This window comes from Vulpes lagopus, chromosome 7, assembly GCF_018345385.1.
Source record: "Vulpes lagopus strain Blue_001 chromosome 7, ASM1834538v1, whole genome shotgun sequence".
Lineage (NCBI taxonomy): Eukaryota > Metazoa > Chordata > Mammalia > Carnivora > Canidae > Vulpes > Vulpes lagopus.
This window is the reverse complement of record NC_054830.1, coordinates 53,202,351-53,220,440: the sequence shown is the minus strand read 5'-3', so window position 1 is coordinate 53,220,440 and position 18,090 is coordinate 53,202,351. Positions and strand designations below refer to the sequence as shown.

The 18,090-nt window shown below is 46.9% G+C and overlaps 2 protein-coding genes across 6 annotated transcripts in view; both read left to right on the top strand.

Moving 5' to 3' along the window:
* Positions 1-2,516, top strand: part of FGD5 (FYVE, RhoGEF and PH domain containing 5) — a 120,875-nt gene extending 118,359 nt beyond the window's left edge. For both annotated transcript variants that reach the window (XM_041762271.1, XM_041762272.1), the window contains 2 exons: positions 527-681; positions 1,068-2,516. In XM_041762271.1, coding sequence (XP_041618205.1) covers positions 527-681; positions 1,068-1,104 — 192 coding nt within the window. In that variant the 3' untranslated portion in view covers positions 1,105-2,516. The remainder of the gene's footprint in view (positions 1-526; positions 682-1,067) is intronic.
* Positions 2,517-15,250: 12,734 nt separating this feature from the next.
* Positions 15,251-18,090, top strand: part of NR2C2 (nuclear receptor subfamily 2 group C member 2) — a 100,157-nt gene continuing 97,317 nt past the window's right edge. Inside the window, exon 1 of one of the 4 annotated variants that reach the window (XM_041762273.1) lies at positions 15,251-15,381. The gene's annotated coding sequence lies outside the window, so the exon portion shown is untranslated. Of the gene's footprint in view, positions 15,382-16,119; positions 16,557-18,090 lie in introns of those variants that run through there. The other 3 variants (XM_041762278.1, XM_041762279.1, XM_041762275.1) reach the window with 3 other exon arrangements.

The window sequence follows — 18,090 nt, the reverse complement described above, 5'->3', positions numbered from 1 at the left end:
AACTTTGTAGCACAGACACCCTAAGTGGATGAGGGCATGAGGGAACAAGTACAGGGGGTATGTTTTCTGAAGTAATTCTGGAAAACAGTCACTGACGATTCAAGTCAGCAGAAAGAATGTAGTGTTAGAAGGTGGTCATGAGTCCAAATTCTCTCTGCCCCTTACTAAATTTTGTGATCTTAGGGAGGGAGTTATTTACCTTCCCTGAGCCTCAGTGTTTTAGAACAGGAGTGACATGATACCTTCTCTGATTATTGTGAAGATTCAACAAGATAGTATGGAGATGCAAATGCCTGGACCTTAACAGGCTGTGACAGAGTGTTAAGTTTCTTTCTCTCTGCATGTCTGGTCCTCACGGGGAGTGGGGGAGAAGAGTACGCAAGTGGTTATTCCAGTGTTGCCAGAGCATACCTCACACAGAAGGACTCCTCGTGTATCTTAAATCGGACGGAACGGTAAATGCTGAGCAGTTGACTGTATGTATAGTGCCGTGTTTAATACCAGTTTTCGCTTTTTCCCTCTGTAGGACACAGTGGCCATGGAGAGTATGCCCCTGCTCGGTTTCACCATTGCACCAGAGAAGGAAGAGGGCAGCAGTGAAGTAGGACCCATTTTTCACCTCTACCATAAGAAAACCCTATTTTATAGCTTCAAAGCTGAGGATACCAATTCGGCTCAAAGGTACCCAAATACCTAGGCCTGTATGTCCTTGCCTCTCCCTCTAGAAGGAAACAAGTTACTACCCAGGGCTTTAGCTTCTCTCTGTTCCAGCCATTCTGTTTCATCAAATCTCTTTGGGCCACAGCAGAACAACGGAACTACCTCTTCCTGGTTGTAAGATTTTTAAAAAAGATTATCATGATCCGTTCATACAGGCACACGTTGGTTCAGCAGGCATTTCCACTGTGTTCCAGCCCTTTTGCTAAATGCTAGGGAAACACATATGAATATGACATGGTTCCTGACATCAAGCTAACAGTCACCTTGTCCACCTGGTCACTTATAAGTTCTCTGACCGGAGTCACAGAGCGGTGACACCTAATTGTTCCCTCTCCTCTGTTTTACAGGTGGATCGAGGCCATGGAAGATGCAAGCGTGTTATAGCAGTTACCAAGTATGTGGACTCAGAATAAAGTCTTAGGTTGAACATGGACCCTTCCAGAAGCCAATCTGTGTGTCTCCGTGTCTCCACTTATCAGGACTCACATCTGGATTCAGCACGGGGCCTCATCTTTTTTGCCATAACCTCCCCCTCTCACCGTCACAAGTGGAACCCTTAAGGAATATTTATGAACTGCTCCTTTTCTGTTCTCGAGTCTTCCACCCTCCTACCCCACCCCACCCCAGCATAAACTATTTCCTTACCCAGTAGTGAGATCAGGTTTAGTAACGTGAAGACATGGAAACAATAGGAAAAAAGTACATTTTAGAAATGCAGGCTTTTTAGTGGAAACAGGCTTTTACAATTTTTTTTTTTTTTTTTTACTATGGTAAACATTATCACCTTTCATAGCATTGGTGTCAGTGCCTCAGGTGAAACGAGAAGCAACTGGTAAATAACAGCTACCCTCATCGAAAGCACTTTATTGTTTTACTGAGCTACAACCTCTAGTTTTGTTTTCCAAGTGATTCACTTAAGTAAGGAGCAGATGGGAGCCCTGTGGACTAATTTGCCGCCAGTTCACAACAAGGGTGTACATACAGTTGATTTGTGCAGACATGGCTGGGCCTCACCAAGTGGGCAAGTGAGCAGCACTCGGAGGAGAGGGTGCTCCTTACTGGGGAGGCCACACTGCACTGGATAAGAAGGCAAGGATTTTCTCCTCCTCTTGCTCATGAGACCTGTATACTGACACGACTTATTAATACAGGACCCACTCCTTCCCAGAGTGGTCCTCACACTACACCAGTGCTGGAAGCTCAGCCGCTGGCTAACCCAGCCCCCACCCTGGAGGTCACCACAAACCCCCTGAGGAGAGAGGGTCTGCTTTAATTTATTGTGTGCCTTCCTGTGTTTACCCAACATGAGCTGATGGCATTAGATGTCTGAGAACCTGAGCTTGTTGCCAATATGGCTATCCTTCGGCTGTATTACCAAAGCCTTGAGATAGAAGAGATAACAATCCAAAGGTGGATTAGTGAGTGTTCTTGGCCAGTGGCTCTGGACACAGTGAGAGGGCACAGAAGTAGTGGCTTGAAGATACTCTCTGGGCACCTGGGTCCAGCCACCTCCCGCTGAGGACCGCTGCTCACCATGCTGCACAGATGTCTGTTTGAATGCAGAGTAGGGGTGGGGCCAGGTGGGATTCCTTGTTAACTCTCATTGAAATAGAAAACAATCATACCATTTCCTGTTGTCCTGTCTCCTAAACAAAAAGGCATTTGCTGACAAACCCTTTGTAAAAAGCACCATCTCAAGGAGTTATTTACATTAAATATTTTCAGGGGAATTTTTTTTCTAGTTTGCAATTTCTCTTTTAAAATGTTTGCATTAAACATTTAATTAATGATTGAAACTAAGTGATGAGACATCTTTTTATTAATTTTTGAGGGATCAGCTCCACTGCAACCATTTTCATCAACAGACATATTTAAGTGGGGCTCCTCGAGCCTCTTAGCCTTTAAAAAGCACAGCGAGATCTCAGCACCAGATAGTGGGAGTTTCCCCAATCTCCTGTGCGCCATTGGCCACTGTCAGTCTCTGGGCTTCCAGATGCGTAGAATTACGAAGGCCTCTTGTACCATGTAACATCCTACTTCTGATGCTCCGAAAAGAAGAGGTAATGGAGCTTTTCTCAGCAAGTACTTACCCTAATACAAAACACCTGAGTTATAGATAAACCCTACTGGGTCAGTTTTATAAAAGGAAGTGACAGGGGCCATTAAAATCCTCCACGGCTCCTGTGTGACTGGGCAAGGAACCATCTGGTTTACCTGTAACTCCTTCTCTCCTGTCCTTCCCACAGTTCATCGATTTCAACAGATTTCTCCTGGCCAATTTTGCAGGCTGTTCCTTCCCCGACCTGCTCTTTGACCAGCCAGTTTTACAGGTTCATGGGGCCTACTCGGAGTAACTCAGGTGAAGGCACCCACCTAGCCTAGGGGTGCTCCTTTCTACTGGGCCCCGGGGCTGGAGAAATGGCCAGCTTTGATGCCATAACCATGTTCCTCAAGGCTCCATGGTATCTGCTTTGCACACCTGCTCCCTGGGCAGAGCAGCTCCTCTGCTGTGTGCCAAGCTGTATCCCACAAAAGAGCATGCAGGCCCTGAGCAAAGTCACTCACTTCAGGGGCTCCAAGCCTTGGTGTTTTCACCCATCACATGGAGACCATTCCAGCTTCCCAAAGAGTGCAGGGATAAGCACAAACCAAACACTCAAGAAGGCAGGCTGGAAACCGTAACCCCACGGGAATGGGCCTGCATCGTACAAAGTGAACAAAGTCATGGGCCCTGCTCTGTGACAAGATGAAGACAACATGCCAAGAAGACCTTATTATTCACGGTAATGGCAAGCAAGAAAGCAGGCCTAAAGAGGGCCCGGCAGGGGCAGGCTGAGCTCCCTCTGGTCATCGTACAAAGTGAACAAAGTCATGGGCCCTGCTCTGTGACAAGATGAAGACAACATGCCAAGAAGACCTTCCTTATTATTCACGGTAATGGCAAGCAAGAAAGCAGGCCTAAAGAGGGCCCGGCAGGGGCAGGCTGAGCTCCCTCTGGTCATCGGGTCATTTCCCCCTCGATTTTTGAATGACCTCTCCCTGAGCTCTTCACACATGGGTCAGGAAAACACCTCTGTAGGGTAGGCCTCCACCTGCTTCTCAGAATCAGTAAAATTTTGTGAAACCGGAGTTGCGCTGAAAGCAAGCCCTTGCTTTCTAGTGACTTCACACCTTCTCTGCAGACAATGTCTCTCCCACCTGGATCAGTCTTAGTCGGAAGAAATCTGTCCATGCTCACTAACACAAAGCACACTAGAAACAAAGTGTCCAGGGACATTGGTCAGGTCCCTGGCTCCTGGTCATGACTCTTGCACAGCTCAGAAGTAGGCTTTGAGTTGTGGTCAGGCTGACAGACAAGCTGGCCGCTTAGTTTCCCTTGGATGCTGCCTGGCCCCATGTGTGGGTGTGGACTGCGGGTGGGTCTTGGGGTGTACGCCATGCGGGCTGGTGCCCAGGATGACAGCCCTGCTACCGCCACTGAAGGGTGATGAGGTCCGAGTCTGTTCTTCATCCAGCCCTGCCTTTCATTTGACTGACAGTGTAAATGTCCATCACTGAACACTGAAGCCCTGAGTAGGGACCGAGGTCACCTGGGCTGAGGAGTGGCAGGACCAAGCTGGAACGGAGTTCTGCTACAAGGCAGAATCAACAACATGCTGGAATATTCTAATTGATTCAGCCCATGTTTTGTGGCTTCTATAATCAGGGGAGTTTTTGTGCTTCCATATATTGATGGTCAGCTGAAAGGACAGAGGGGTCCACACTAAGAAGCCTGTTTCCAACAGCAGGTAAGAGAAAACGAACATCAAATTGGTTTAAACAGGAAATTAGCTCTATAAGGAGGTCCAAAAGCAGGGCAGTTTGACTTTGACAGTATCCCTAAGAACTAAGCTCTTTGGGTTTCTCTAATCTGCTGTGCAGTGTCAGCCTGATGGATTCCAGGGCTGGTTCTCCAGAGATTGAGGAGTGACTGCCACTAGTGGCTGGGCTACAGGTTCCCCTGTTAACAGGCACCAGGGAGGGGGGACTAGCTCCTCTTTCTGTACTTGCTTTTTCTTAGAAGCATCCAGCAGGCCTTCCATGCTGCTCCAGATCCACACGTTCAGGGACAGACCTGTCAGCTGGGGGCTGAGGGGAGGACAGCTGCTGAGGATCTACCCACAAAATCCATTCTTTGGACCACATCTTTTGGAAAAAAGAATATGGTTTGGATCAACCTAATGCAAGGAGTGTGGGGGGCCATGGAGCGCGTTCTCTATGTGGCCTCAGTTTCTTCCTTGCACAGATAATCTGGTGATGTTGTACAGGAAATGGTATCCTGTGTGGACAGAACAGATGGACAACAAGCCTCATTCTGATAGTCCTTCATGGGTACCATTATAATAGAGCAAGCATAGAAAGGCAGCATTTCCACAAGAGTGAAAGAGAGGCTTGTACAAAATAAAATCCGTGTTAAGAAAGCAAGGGGTGAGGGGAAGAGAAAGAAAAGACACAGTGTACAAGGTCTGTAGCCTTATTTTTTTTTTAAACTCTAGGAGTGGATTATGAAATCGATGTAGTGGACCAGAACCAGCTCCCTCCCCACAACCCCACCCCACAGGCACACCAGAACACAGCAGGGCGTATCCGTCGTCCTTAAGAACTATTGTGGTTTCAACCGTGCGTGTGCGTGTGTGTGTGTGTGTGTGTGTGTGTGTGTATACACGTACGTACACAGGATTTACTGATTGTTGATGTAAAATGTATTTATACTTCTAGATTATGGTCAAAACTTATTTTTTAAAATGTTTTTAAACCTCTAGCTTCTTAAGACTGTCAGGTAAGGAAAAACTAAGGAGCGCAGAGTTGCAGTTAGGCATATAATGAACCAAAACAAAAGACTTTACTAAAGACACATTCAAATGTAAGGACACTGCCAGTTTTATTTTTTGAATGCTTCAAAAATACTACAAGGAGGGGGGAGGTATAAAATTCATGGTAAAGCTACAAAAATAGTTTTGATCAGGAAATGGATGTGGCACCAGACACCTATAAGCTAAGTAACATATTCCTGTCACTGGTATGTGTAAATTTTAAGTTACAACAATTATCCAGGAGCTGAGAGTTGCAAATATCATAGAATTTTGGAATAAAAACATGTTATTATGCCAGGGATTCCCAAAGCTTATTTGCAACAGTGACTATTATTCTGGTTTATTATATAAAGATTTCCCCACTCAAGTGAAAACTGCCCTAAATGACCTCAAGTTCTCTTCAAAATTAGAATCTCGCCTTCAAAAGTGCAGTTCACATTCTCTCCAAAGGTTGACTTGGAAGGAAAGGAAGGATTTGACTGTATGTCCAATGTGCTCACCAACAGCTATATCCAAAAATCTGTCTTGTGGTCAAGCATAGGAAATAATTCTATATATTCCTAAAAACTCCTTTTAAAGTCTCAGATACAAGGAGAAGATGAGGATTTAAAGAACTGCCATCTCCAATAAATCTGTGGCCCTTCAAATCCACTGGCCTGCACTTAACAACCCCTAACAGACACACTAGAATTCATGAATGCATAATGGAGCTGCCCTGCTGTGAGCAACGTACATGAGAAAATAAATTACCTCTTGATCGCTACAGTAATTGGCTATACCCCAAAGCATGAGACTTGATTATTCCAACATGTATAATTATGGAAGTTGTTAAAGGCATAAAATTAGACAGCTTTTTAAAATACAGCTGTAATACCATTCAGTATGACTGACCCTGAACCTTATTTTATGGGGCACAGTGGAAAATGACCATTAGTTTTCACTGCAGCAATCTAATTTCTCTAAATCTCAACCTTTCACCTACTCAACAAAGATTTTTCATTTTTACAAATAATCAAGATATTGGTCTCATTCTACAAGCCCATCCCTTGCCATATAAGATCAAAAACATCCCCACTTGACAAAAAGATGTGAAGAAAATGGCTTTTTTTTTTTTTAAAGGATTTATTACTTATTACAGTTAGTGCGAGCAGGTGGGAGGAGGGCAGAGAGGGAAGGAGAGACTCTCTAGAGAAATGCTAGCTCCATGCTGAGCATGGAGCCTGACTCAGGGCCATCCTATGACCCTGAGACTATAACCTGAGCTGAAATCAAGAGTTGTGACACTCAACTGAGTGATCCAGGTGCCCCCAAAATGGCCTTTTAAATAACATTTAAAACCTTTCCTTTTTCCAGATATGTCCCTTGACATTATTAAGCTTTCTTTGTGAAAAATTATAAGGGAACAGTCTCTTTCTCCTTTGTTTAGTAAGGCTATAGAGAGAAGACTTTTTTTTTTTTTTTTTTGGCCATAGAGATAAGACTTCTAACAGAGGATGCAACATTGTGTTTTCTTGACAAGTTCTCTCTTTGGGGGGTGAAATCACAATAAATACAACATTTGCTAAAAACCCTATCAAAATTTTAAATAAATTTAACAGTGCATTTCACATTCAAAGTTTGTAAGATTTAGATGTTTAGTTCAGGGATTTAGTCAAGAGTTTTGAGCTCTGAGGTTCAACACCCTCATGAATGCCTCAGTTTACCACTTGGAAGAGTGCTTCCACTTTCTTCCTTCCACACTCCTCCACCCTGGTAGGTGGTGCAGCCTCAAATGACCTACGAGCCAACAGACTCATGAGTTGGAACTCATCTGAAGCCCCACAATCCATTGATAGCAAATCTGGAATATGCCAAGACATCCAGGGTACCCCGTACTCTGCCACCGGCACCCTCAACTGCCATCCTCAGCTGAAAGATGATTAATTTTCAGTTATTCTGGAAACTGGCTCTGCTGATTGAAACTCTGATGCACAGTTGATGGATATTCACCTTCCTAATAGAGAAACACTGGTTACCTAAGTCATAACCAAAATGTCTACGAACAAATCAAATTTGCTCAACAAACCTAGAGCCTCAAGAATACATGGTATTTCCTTCCAGGGTTAATTAGCTGGAAAGAAAGGTTAATATGATCGGGATTGTGTTCCCTGGTGGTAAAATTTTTCAGTTGACTGCTGGAAGGAGAGAGAGCAAAAGCTGAATGTTGTGCACGTAAGCCCAGGAGAACCCTAGGGGACCTCAGAACACTGCAATGCTCAGGTGCTATTTTAACAGCACTACGCACTAGAGACAGGGTTATTTACCTCCAGGAGGTCACCACCTGAGAAGTTGGGTACAAACACTCTCTAAGGTAGAGGTTGAGAAAGGGCTGTGAGAGAATGGAGAACAGTGAAGGGACTGTGCCTGAGGCAGATCAGTAAATAACTGGGTGGGGGTGTGACTTGCCACCTTGCAGAAGGGCTGGCCTTACAGAGAAGAGGTTAGAAGGCCCCAGGAGGCAGAGCAGGAGTAAAGTATGTGAGAATGAGTAGGATACCATGTGGCATATCCAGGAAATGGGATAGTCAGAATTATCAGAGTGAATGGAAGAAGTCACAAAAACAGAGACAAAAAGGGCTGTTTGTGGGCAGCCCACTCAGGGCCACTACACTTACCCTACAGTTTCGACATCTGTTTTAGGAAGAACACTCTGGTCTTCCACTGAAAAGGTGAACTGAACACGTGAGATGGGAGTCTATTCTGTCAGAGACTGCTGCCACAGTCGATGCCCTCCTGCACATTTTCCTCCCAACGGAAGGGACGTAGACACTCCTGCCATCAAGCGATCCTCTCGCCTTGAACCTGGGCAGGCCTGGGTGATGGCTCAAGGAGTATCAGAGGAGTGGCTTCTATATAAGATGCCACTTTGTTTGCTTGTCTACTCCTGGAATGCATCCAGCATGCTGTGAGGAGGCCCGGGCCACACGGAAAGGTCACGTCAGGGTCCATACTGCCAACCAGCACCAATCACTAGACAGGATAGGAAGCCTGTTTTGGGGACTCTAGCTCCAGCTACTTTCTGAGTGCAACCACAAGAGCCCTCCAGAGAGAACCTCCTATCTCAACCCCCTAGAACTGCAAGATGGTGATGTTAAAAAGTGTTTTTTTAAGCTATTGAGTTGGGATGTGGTTAGTTACGCAGTGATACCCAGAAAACATGCATTTCTTGGCTCTTCTCCAAAACCTACTAAAAGGACAGTAAATGAATAAAAAGATATAACCTAAAAGACAAAGAAAAGGCACAGGATATCAAAATGGTCAACTCATTTTTGGAGGATACATGCATGGACAGCAGCAGCTGAATTAGCAGAGAAAACTAATACTGAAGTGTCTGCTGGGAGGGACTCCAGTGAGACACAAGGACCAGCCCTTGCTCTCAAGAAGCTTGGAGATTGGAGGCACGGGTGTCTGGGAAGGCTAGAGTGGAACCAACAAGAGGATCAGTTGAGAGTCTTTGTAAGCAGTCATGAGACCCTCAGATCCCCTGAGCCCAACTCTATAGAGACAAGTGACTGCCCTTCCCCACCTTGACAGGAGACAGTAAACGTGTGCTCTGGAAAAATGAGAACTATGGCATTCAACCTGGAGACATGGGCTCAGGACTGCCAAATTCCCTTTCCATGACAGATTAAAATGTATGTTCCATAAAAGGAATTGAAATTCTGAGTTCAAGTTTTTATTTTAAGACTACCACTGAATGGTGTTCTAATCTGAAAGGGGCTGAAAAGACCTACTGTGACAGCCTTTCAGGGGCCCTGGCTCAGTTCAGATTTTATGTGATTAGTCAAAGGTCCCAAACTAGTTCTGAGACCCAGAACCATGTTTAAGAGATAATGTTTGGCCTGCTCCATTTGTATATTACCAATATTTGAAAGTCAGATTTCATTTGCAAATATGCATTTCTGGCTGCATTCCAGATGCTGAGAAGGGGCTGTCCCTTTAAGTCTAGTGAGCTCTCCAGGTGTCTCCGTGACAGTTAACATATCAATAGGGTTTATCTCAGCTTACTGACCAGCTTTAGAATACCTGCCAGACCCAACCCACACTGTCCCCACTTTAGGCATCTTTCACTTCAGCCCTAAGCAATGCAAAGCCATTAAAGAACTTTATTAACAGAAGAAAGCTAGAAATGGCTATTTCAGATCACTCAGGTAGTAGAGGGGAGGGAAGAAGGAAGGAAGGGTGGGTAGGGAGGGGCACCTAGTAGAGTTGCTTTGGAAGGTTAGGAAGCCAAGACAGAAAGAAGACCTAGAGAACAGTGGAGGAGCAGCCAAACGTGACCCAGAGCCTCCCCAAGGTGAAAGCCAAGACCCAAAGCAAAGCACAGAAGGCTTTTCCAAAGGACTTTTGGCTTTGGGTGTTTGAGGTGCCTTTTCTGGCCTGTAATGAATAGGCTGTGAGGCTGATATAATCTCTTCAAGAAACTCAAGGAGTGGGACACGTGGGTGGCTCAGTGGTTGAGTGTCTGCCTTTGGCTCAGGTCATGATTCCTGGGTCCTGGGATGGAGTCCCACATCGGGCTCCCTGCATGGAGCCTGCTTCTCCTTCTGCCTGTGTCTCTGCCTCTCTCTGTCTCTCATGAATACATAAATAAGATCTTTAAAAAAACAAAAACCTCAAGGAGTGCCACTACTTAGACTTCGAGAATAAAAGGCCAGCAGGTTCGAGTGATGAGCTCTTGTGGTGGTGCGGGACTAGTAAAGAACTCCTAATCTCAAGACTGCGAGTTCCAAATTAGGCAACCTGCACTCTAAAACAGGGGATCAAGGGAAGATGATCTAATTTTTCATCATACACCAAGATACCAAATACTACTTTGAAATAATACCCATTCAAGGCCCTGAAACCCTCAGAACAGAAACTAAAAGGGCAAACCTCCCAGCAAAAGCCATTCTGGAGGAACTCGTGAACCCACTCTCACAGTGTCCCTGTGTCTCCAGTCCCACCAGTCCACCACAAGCTCAGTCTCTCTTCTCTTCCAAGGGCCTAGTATACAGAACCTGAGACCTCTCCAACTAGCCTACAGTGACAGAACTCAACTTCCAGAGAATCACGGAGGTGGAGAGAAGAGGATTTTCTTCCTAAAGTCCTCAAGGACAGAAGAAGAGAAATAAGCAGAAATAACTATGGATAAATGTTCCACCACCTGCCTTTGGAGAAGTCACGCTGCCCTGTTGAAGGCCTCAAACTCTTTCAGCTATAAAAACAAGATAATACCATCCACTTCACAAAGTTATTCTGAAGATTAAATAAGATAATGTGTGATGATAAGGAACATGCAATCTGGTACTCATTGATTACATCTGTTTAGATTCCACATTCTTAAAAAATAAGGCTAATAATTACATGAGGTTTAACAATTTATTTTATAAACATGTCATAATCATCTAAATGATGTAACAGAAGTTTCATAAATTACTATGCATAGTATAGAGCATAAGCTTTTATAGAAAAGTTGATACAAAATTCAGAAGATAATTAATAAGTCTTCCTAGTCTACAAAAATAAGGAAAACCATAATTTCTGCTACCACAAAAGCAGTATTTTTACAAGTTAAAAAAAAAACTTTGCTTAATAATAGTACCTTGAAAAATTTAGCATATCTACAACTATTATTTAACCAAAATTTGGTCTTCATTGACATTTATCATTTAAATAACCCTGGATGGCAAAAAACATGTTTACTCTGTGCTTTGTACAAAATGAAACTCCATGATATAGTTCCTGCTCTCAAGGAGCTCACAAATTACTTAATAATTGACTGAAAAACAGACTATTTAGTTAACTGTTGTGGGGAAAAAAAAAAAGAAAACAATCTGCTCAGAGAACAAAGAGGACAGAGCACTGTCCAAGGAGCCAACAGCCCCAAGCTCACATCCCACCCAGATCAGGGAAATCACCAAACTTTTAACTGAGTTCATCTTAAAAGTGGGAAGATAGTATGAATACTGTTCACCATATACTGTTGATGGGAAAAGCACTGATTCATTAAACACCCACTTTTTTTTTTTTTAATTTTTATTTATTTATAAAAGAGAGAGAGAGAGAGAGAGGCAGAGACACAGGCAGAGGAAGAAGCAGGCTCCATGCAGGGAGCCTGATGTGGGACTTGATCCCAGGACTCCAGGATCACGCCCTGGGGCCAAAGACAGATGCTAAATTGCTGAGCCACCCAGGGATCCCCTGAAATACCCACTCTTTACTACGTACTGTGTTAAGCGCTAAGATAGAGAGGGACAAGGCACAGTTCCGTAGAGAGCTCACAGTCTGGGGAGGTGCCAAGATAAAGCACACACAACAGCTGGATACTCCCAGATAGATCATCACTCCTGTCACACCCCCATCCCTGTGAATGAATAATCTTCAGTAGTGGTCAGTTTAAAAAAATAGCTGCATTTCAAAAAGCAAAACAAAAAGTCTTGTCTTGTTTTTCTTTTGCCACCCATTTTTGGAATTAGATCAGTGGTTCAGGCCGGTAATGTACATCAGAATTCTCTGTGATGCTCACAAGTGCTGATGCCAGGCCCCACCCAAAGCTTACTGCTTCACAACCACTGGGGCCTGGCAGTCCTTTACTATGCCCCCTGCAAGACAAGAGCCCTTTAAAGGCAGGTAAAATAATGTTAAAAGTATTGTTGATGCAAATGAGGATACTTATTAACACAGTATTAAAAAAAAGCATAAGCTAGTATAAATACAGCATGAATATTTTTTGTGATTAAAGCCACTTAAAATACTTTTACTAAAAAGACTTCTAACCAGGGTCACCTGGGTGGCTCAGTCCATTAAACATGACTCTTGATTTACCGCTCAGATCATGATCCCCAGGGTCATAAGACTGTGCACCAAGAGTGGAGCCTGCTTAAGATTCAGTCTCTGCCTCCCACCTCAAATAAGTGCAGTGTGCTTTCTCCAAAAAAAAAAAAAAAAAAATATATATATATATATATATATATATATATATATATATATATATTTATACACACACACGTATACACACATATATATTTTTTAAAAGACTTCTAGCAAAAACATAATGGAGCAAAAAATGGCACTATGGCAGCACCGATCTAAATTTGCCGAGGCCTGTTACCTGCTGTGATTGTTTGCAATCTGTCTCTGTATGTGTGCACCTCTTTTCAGGGAAAGAAAAGCTGCTCAAGATTATGAACCCTTTCTATGCTTTTTTTTTTTTGATTGATTGATTGATTTTACAGACAGGTCGAGAGAGCACATGCACAAGCAGGAGTGGCAGGGAGAGGGAGAAGCAGGCTTCCCCCTGAGCAGACAGCCTGATCCTGGGCTGGATCCAAGGACCCTGGGATCATGACTGAAGTCAAAGGCAGATGCTTAACCAAATGAGCTACCCAGGTGCCCCTCTACACTACTTTTAATATTCAACATCTAACCTTTAAGTGAACATTTACTGAATGCTTTTACCAACAGGCCAAACTGATGCAGCATGGTTTTACAGCATAAATCTTAAGGTCAAAAGGACTAGATCCCAACTTTGGCTTCCCTTATTGCACCTGTAACATTTAGCAGGTTGCTTACCCTACCTGGGCCGCACTTCAGTAAAATGAAATAACTGTGTGTTGTTCACAGTGCTAAGGATAGTCCATCATAGAAATGTAAATGGAGTGCCTGGATGGCTCAGCAGTTGAGCATCTGCCTTCAGCTCAGGTCATGATCCTGGGGTCTTGGGATGAGTCCCACATCAGGCTCCCTGCATGGAGCCTGCTTCTCCCTCTGCCTATGTCTCTGCCTCCCTGTGTGTATCTCATGAATAAATAAATAAAATCTCTAAAAAAAATAAATAAATAAATAAATGATTTAGTATTTACTTCAAAACTAGTGCAACTGAACATGTTTGCAAAAACAAAACAAAACAAAACCCCAAACTCAATGATGTATGGATTTTGTACACTATATCTGGAAGCATTATTCAACATTAAAAAATTAATTTTTTTTTTTTGAAAAAAAAATTAATTTTTGAAAAAGGGTACACAATTGTAAAAGCGGTCCATGTTTACTAGGATTTACCATCAAAATACCGTGTTACCATAGGCACATCACTTGACCTTTCTGGTTCTTACCCACTCTTCTGTAAGATCTTCCTGCCAGAAGAGGACTGAACCTTATCATTGCTTGAGGCCCCTTCCAGCTTCAGGATCTGTGTGATTCACCAAGACACTACAAATTTAACTCTTTTACTCATTTACTTCTTTTAGAAGTGAGAACAAGGGAGAAGAAAAAAATGGTGTGTTTAAAGCACTTCCTGGGGATCCCTGGGTGGCTCAGCAGTTTAGCGCCTGCCTTTGGCCCCAGGGCGTGATGGGGGGGGGGTCCCCGGGATCAAGTCCTGCATTGGGCTCCCTGCATGGAGCCTGCTTCTCCCTCTGCCTGTGTTCCCGCCTCTCTTTCTGTGTCTCTCATGAATAAAATAAATATTTTAAAATATAAAAATAAAGCTTTTCCTATCAAGAAGAAATAGAAGATTATGGACAAAATACTCAAAAGCTGGGGTCAGCCTGACCAAAGCGTAAATGTCTAAGAAAAATGGTTAACCCATCCATCCTGGGTTCAGCATTTATTTATAACAAGAAAAATAAAAATCAATAAACAGAGGATCTTCCTCCTACAAAGCAGGATGGTCAAGAAGAGTTTAGCCAAAACATTTCAGGGCGTCTAAGATAAATAAGTGGTCCACGCCTCCCAAAGCAAGTCAAAACCACGACTTAAAAAGAGAGGAACATCTACGGAACACGTACAACCCCAAATTCCTAAGGGTCGAGAGGAGCAATTTTGCAGAGCCGCTTTACATACAACTTAGGTATCACTTCACCAGCTCCACACAGCAGGGAGAGGGGAAAGGACTTAAGATCGGGGTCACATGTCCAGTAAAAGGCCGTAAATAACAGGTCTTGAACTATTCCAATACTTTTCCTCGACCTCCAGAAGCTGGCGGCTTTAAAACCTAAATAAAAACCGATCCGTAAAGAGTAGGGCACGAACCGCCCAATACCCACCAATAAGCCACCCCGTTGACCTGCAGGCTCTCCGCTGCGAGACGGCTTCTTCGGCCAACACACACTCGGGCTTCAGCTCGGCGGGAGGCCGGGATGGAAGAGGTCACCGGGAGAGCACGTCCCCCAGGAGGCGCGGGCCGGCATCCGAATAACGGCGCCCGGCGTCCCCAGGCTTTTAAGACGACCGAGCGGCCCTCTGCCCTGGAAGCAGACCCGGTCGGCCGGGCCGCTTGGCTTCGCTGCCCCGCGGCCGCCGCCCGCCGCCCGCCTGCCAGCCGCCGGGCCCGCGGGCCGCCGAGGGGCCGGACGGACCAGCGCCGGCCGCGGCGTTCCGGTGCGCGCGCGCGTCCCAGCCAATCGCGTGCTCGCCCGCCCCCCGCGGCCGCGGCGAGGCTGGCGCTGGGAAGAGGAAGAAGAACATTCGCCCTCCTCCTACCAGCGCGCGGGCGGCGGCGGCGGCGGCACCGGGGTCACGAACTCTGACCTTTCACTGACAAAAACAATAACAAACCCCCCCTTCCCCGCGACCCCGGCGGCGCCCCCGGGCCCGCCCCCGCCGCCCCCGCTCCCACCGCGGCGTCTCGTCTCTCGCCTGCTGCCCCGAGAGCCCGCGGCCCCCGGGCTCCCGCCATCCGCCAACGCCGGGAGCCCGGCCTCCCCGCGCCCTGCCCTCCGCGTCGGGGGCCGCCCGCCGCAGACACGGGACCTGCTCCGAGGCCGCTTTGGCGCCAAATCCAGAGGTAAAATTGAAAAGGGGCCGGGGCGGGCTCGGGCCGGCGGCGGAGGGGGCGGGCCTGGCGCGCGGACATGGAGCCGCCGCGACGGCGGCTGAACCCGACCCTTTTACCTTTGCCACGGGGCGGCGGCGGCGGCGCCGGACGCTTTGCATAGTGGGCCGGGCCGCTCCCCTCCCCTCCCCGCCCGCGGCCGGGCGAAGCGAGCGGGCTCCCCCTGACCGGCCCGGCCGGCGCGAGGGTGGGGGCGGAGGGGGAATGGCCGCGGCCCCGCCTCACAGTTGGCCCTCCGCCAGCGCCGCCATTTTGTTCGCGATGGAGATGGCTCCGGCTGGGCCGGGCTCCCCTCCTCCTCCCTTTCATCCTCCTCCTCCCTGCAGTCCCTCCTTCCCTAGTTCCCCGGCTCCTCGCCCCGCCGCTTCCCGCCCGCCGTTGGGGACCGCCGCGGCCCAACCGCCGTTTTTCCTGAAGGGAGGGTGGAGGAAAAGGAGGGAGGCGGGTGCGGGGCGCGACTTCGTGAGCGAAGGCTGGTCCGGCCAATCGGTGCCCGGATAGGAGGGCTGGGGCCTGCGGCTCCGCCCCCCGGCCCTCTGTTGATTGGCTGGGGCGAGTGGGGGCGGCCCCCGCGGGGCGCGGAAGCCCTTGCGGGGCGGGAGCAGAGGCCGCGGCGCGGCGTGAGGCCGGGGCGGTGGGGGCGGGGCCGGGGGCGGGGCGCGCGGGGGCGCGGCCTGGGTTAGGAGTCTGGGGCGCGCGGGGACGCGGCGAGGGGCCGGGCGGCTTCCCCAGGTCTGGAGCGCGTACAGGGCGAACACGGTAGAACAATAGTAATAAAGGTGATGAAGCATCTTGAGTCCTCGGCGCTGCCTCGTGGGAAGGGCTTTTCGGAACCTGGACACCCCGCAGGGCTCCTCCCCGTGTTGTCGGCATGGCTGCGGGCGAATCCCTTCCGAGGCTCAATTTCCTGGACTGTAGGATGGGGGGAATGGTGGTGGTTCTTGCCAGGCCCGGACCTCCCTTCTCAAGATCGTTTGAGGGGCTCTGCTCGGAAAATGGAGTCCAGGCTACTTTGTGATCCTCAAAGTAACGGAGAAATGGTGTTCCTGTGGAAAAGGGTGTAGAGCCGCCGACACTGGAAGGCTTGAGGGTGTTGAGGGCTTGGCAGAACAGAGAGAGATGTGGAGGTAATTCTCGTTCGGCGATTAAATAAATGCATGTTTGCCTAGTTTGCGGCAGTGGAGGACACATGCCGAGAACCACCGAGACAAAGCCTCTGCCTTCCCAGGACTGGGGGTTGGGCGGATAGACGTTAAAGGGTGACACGGAGCGATGCGTTCAAGGCCTGAGGAGACTGATTTAGATTGGGTGTGAGGGGGGTCCCTTTGAACGGAGGGAACCCGAGGAAGGAAGACGTTTCCTGGGGAGAGAGCGCAGCCGGGGTGGGGTGAAGGCCGGCGAGGGGGCGAGCGAGGGAGCGAGCGTGGCTGTGACTGACCGCAGGCCAGTTGTGGTAGGGAGAGGCTGCAACTACTTCACTGACCTTGTACCGTAATCCCGCTCTGCCTACTCCAGGCTAACGTCTGTGAAGTATGACCGAGGTAATGGAGGAAAAATCTTCAATTTAACAACAAAAAAGTAGAGAGAAATATAGCCATCAAATGAGTTCCTGAAGGATACATGACGGGGGAGGGGGGGGGGAGCCTCAGAAAATCACTTCTAGATTCAAATTTTTTGTTAGTCCTTTATATCCATCTTTAATTCATAAAATATTTGCGAAACCCCACCAATACCCCTGGCACTAGGTGACTAAGACCCTGATCCGCGTCCTCAGTTATATGGATGTGGTTTTATACCTGAGTTCTGTTCTCCACTCCCCCCCATGTGTACATATACACACGCATGTGTACACACAAAATGTTTTAGGCAGAAGCTAAATAATGTTGTGGTTAACAATGTCGACATTTACCAGCCGTGTGGCTTTGGATAATTTTCTTAACTTTTTTGAACCTCAGTTGCTTTCATCTGGACAGCAATAGAACCTTTTTTCTGGAATTGAGGATTAAATGAGTCAATGTAAATAAGGAGCTTAGAAAATTGCCAGGTGTATACTCATAATTGGAGTTGTCATTAGCTGTCCGGTAAAGACATTGGACTAGTTAAGTGATGTAAACGGTGAAATTTTTAGGCAGTGTGGCATAGGGACAAAACACTGGATTAGAACACTGAGGTTCTAGTTTTAGCTCTTCTGCTTTTGGCTTGTCCCTTGACATACAGGCCAAAAGTTTATTTAGAAAACAACATAGTGGAAGTAAATAGTGCTAATGAAAGTAACGGGTGTTTCACAATTTACAGAATTCCTTTACGGGCTTTATATTATTCAAGCCCCACTCGAACCCATGTTACAGTACAGGCCGTTTTCCTGCTTCCTATTTTAAGAGCTTTCTAAAGCTTATCATTTTCTTATCCCTGTACCCCTAGCTGCCTGTACTCTAAACAGAATGGCTAGCTTCTACTTCCCTGAGGGTGTGACTTATCTTTACCCCAGGCCCTTTCTCATGCTCTTCTTCCCTTGGCCTGACCTTTCCCCCAACAAGCCTCCCCCCCTACTCTAGTCCAAGGGCTCTCAACTCAAGCATCACTTCCTCAGGGAAGCCCTCTCTGAAGCCTGTTTGCCTAGATCAGATTCTTTTACTTTACACGGTGTTCTCTTTCCTTGTA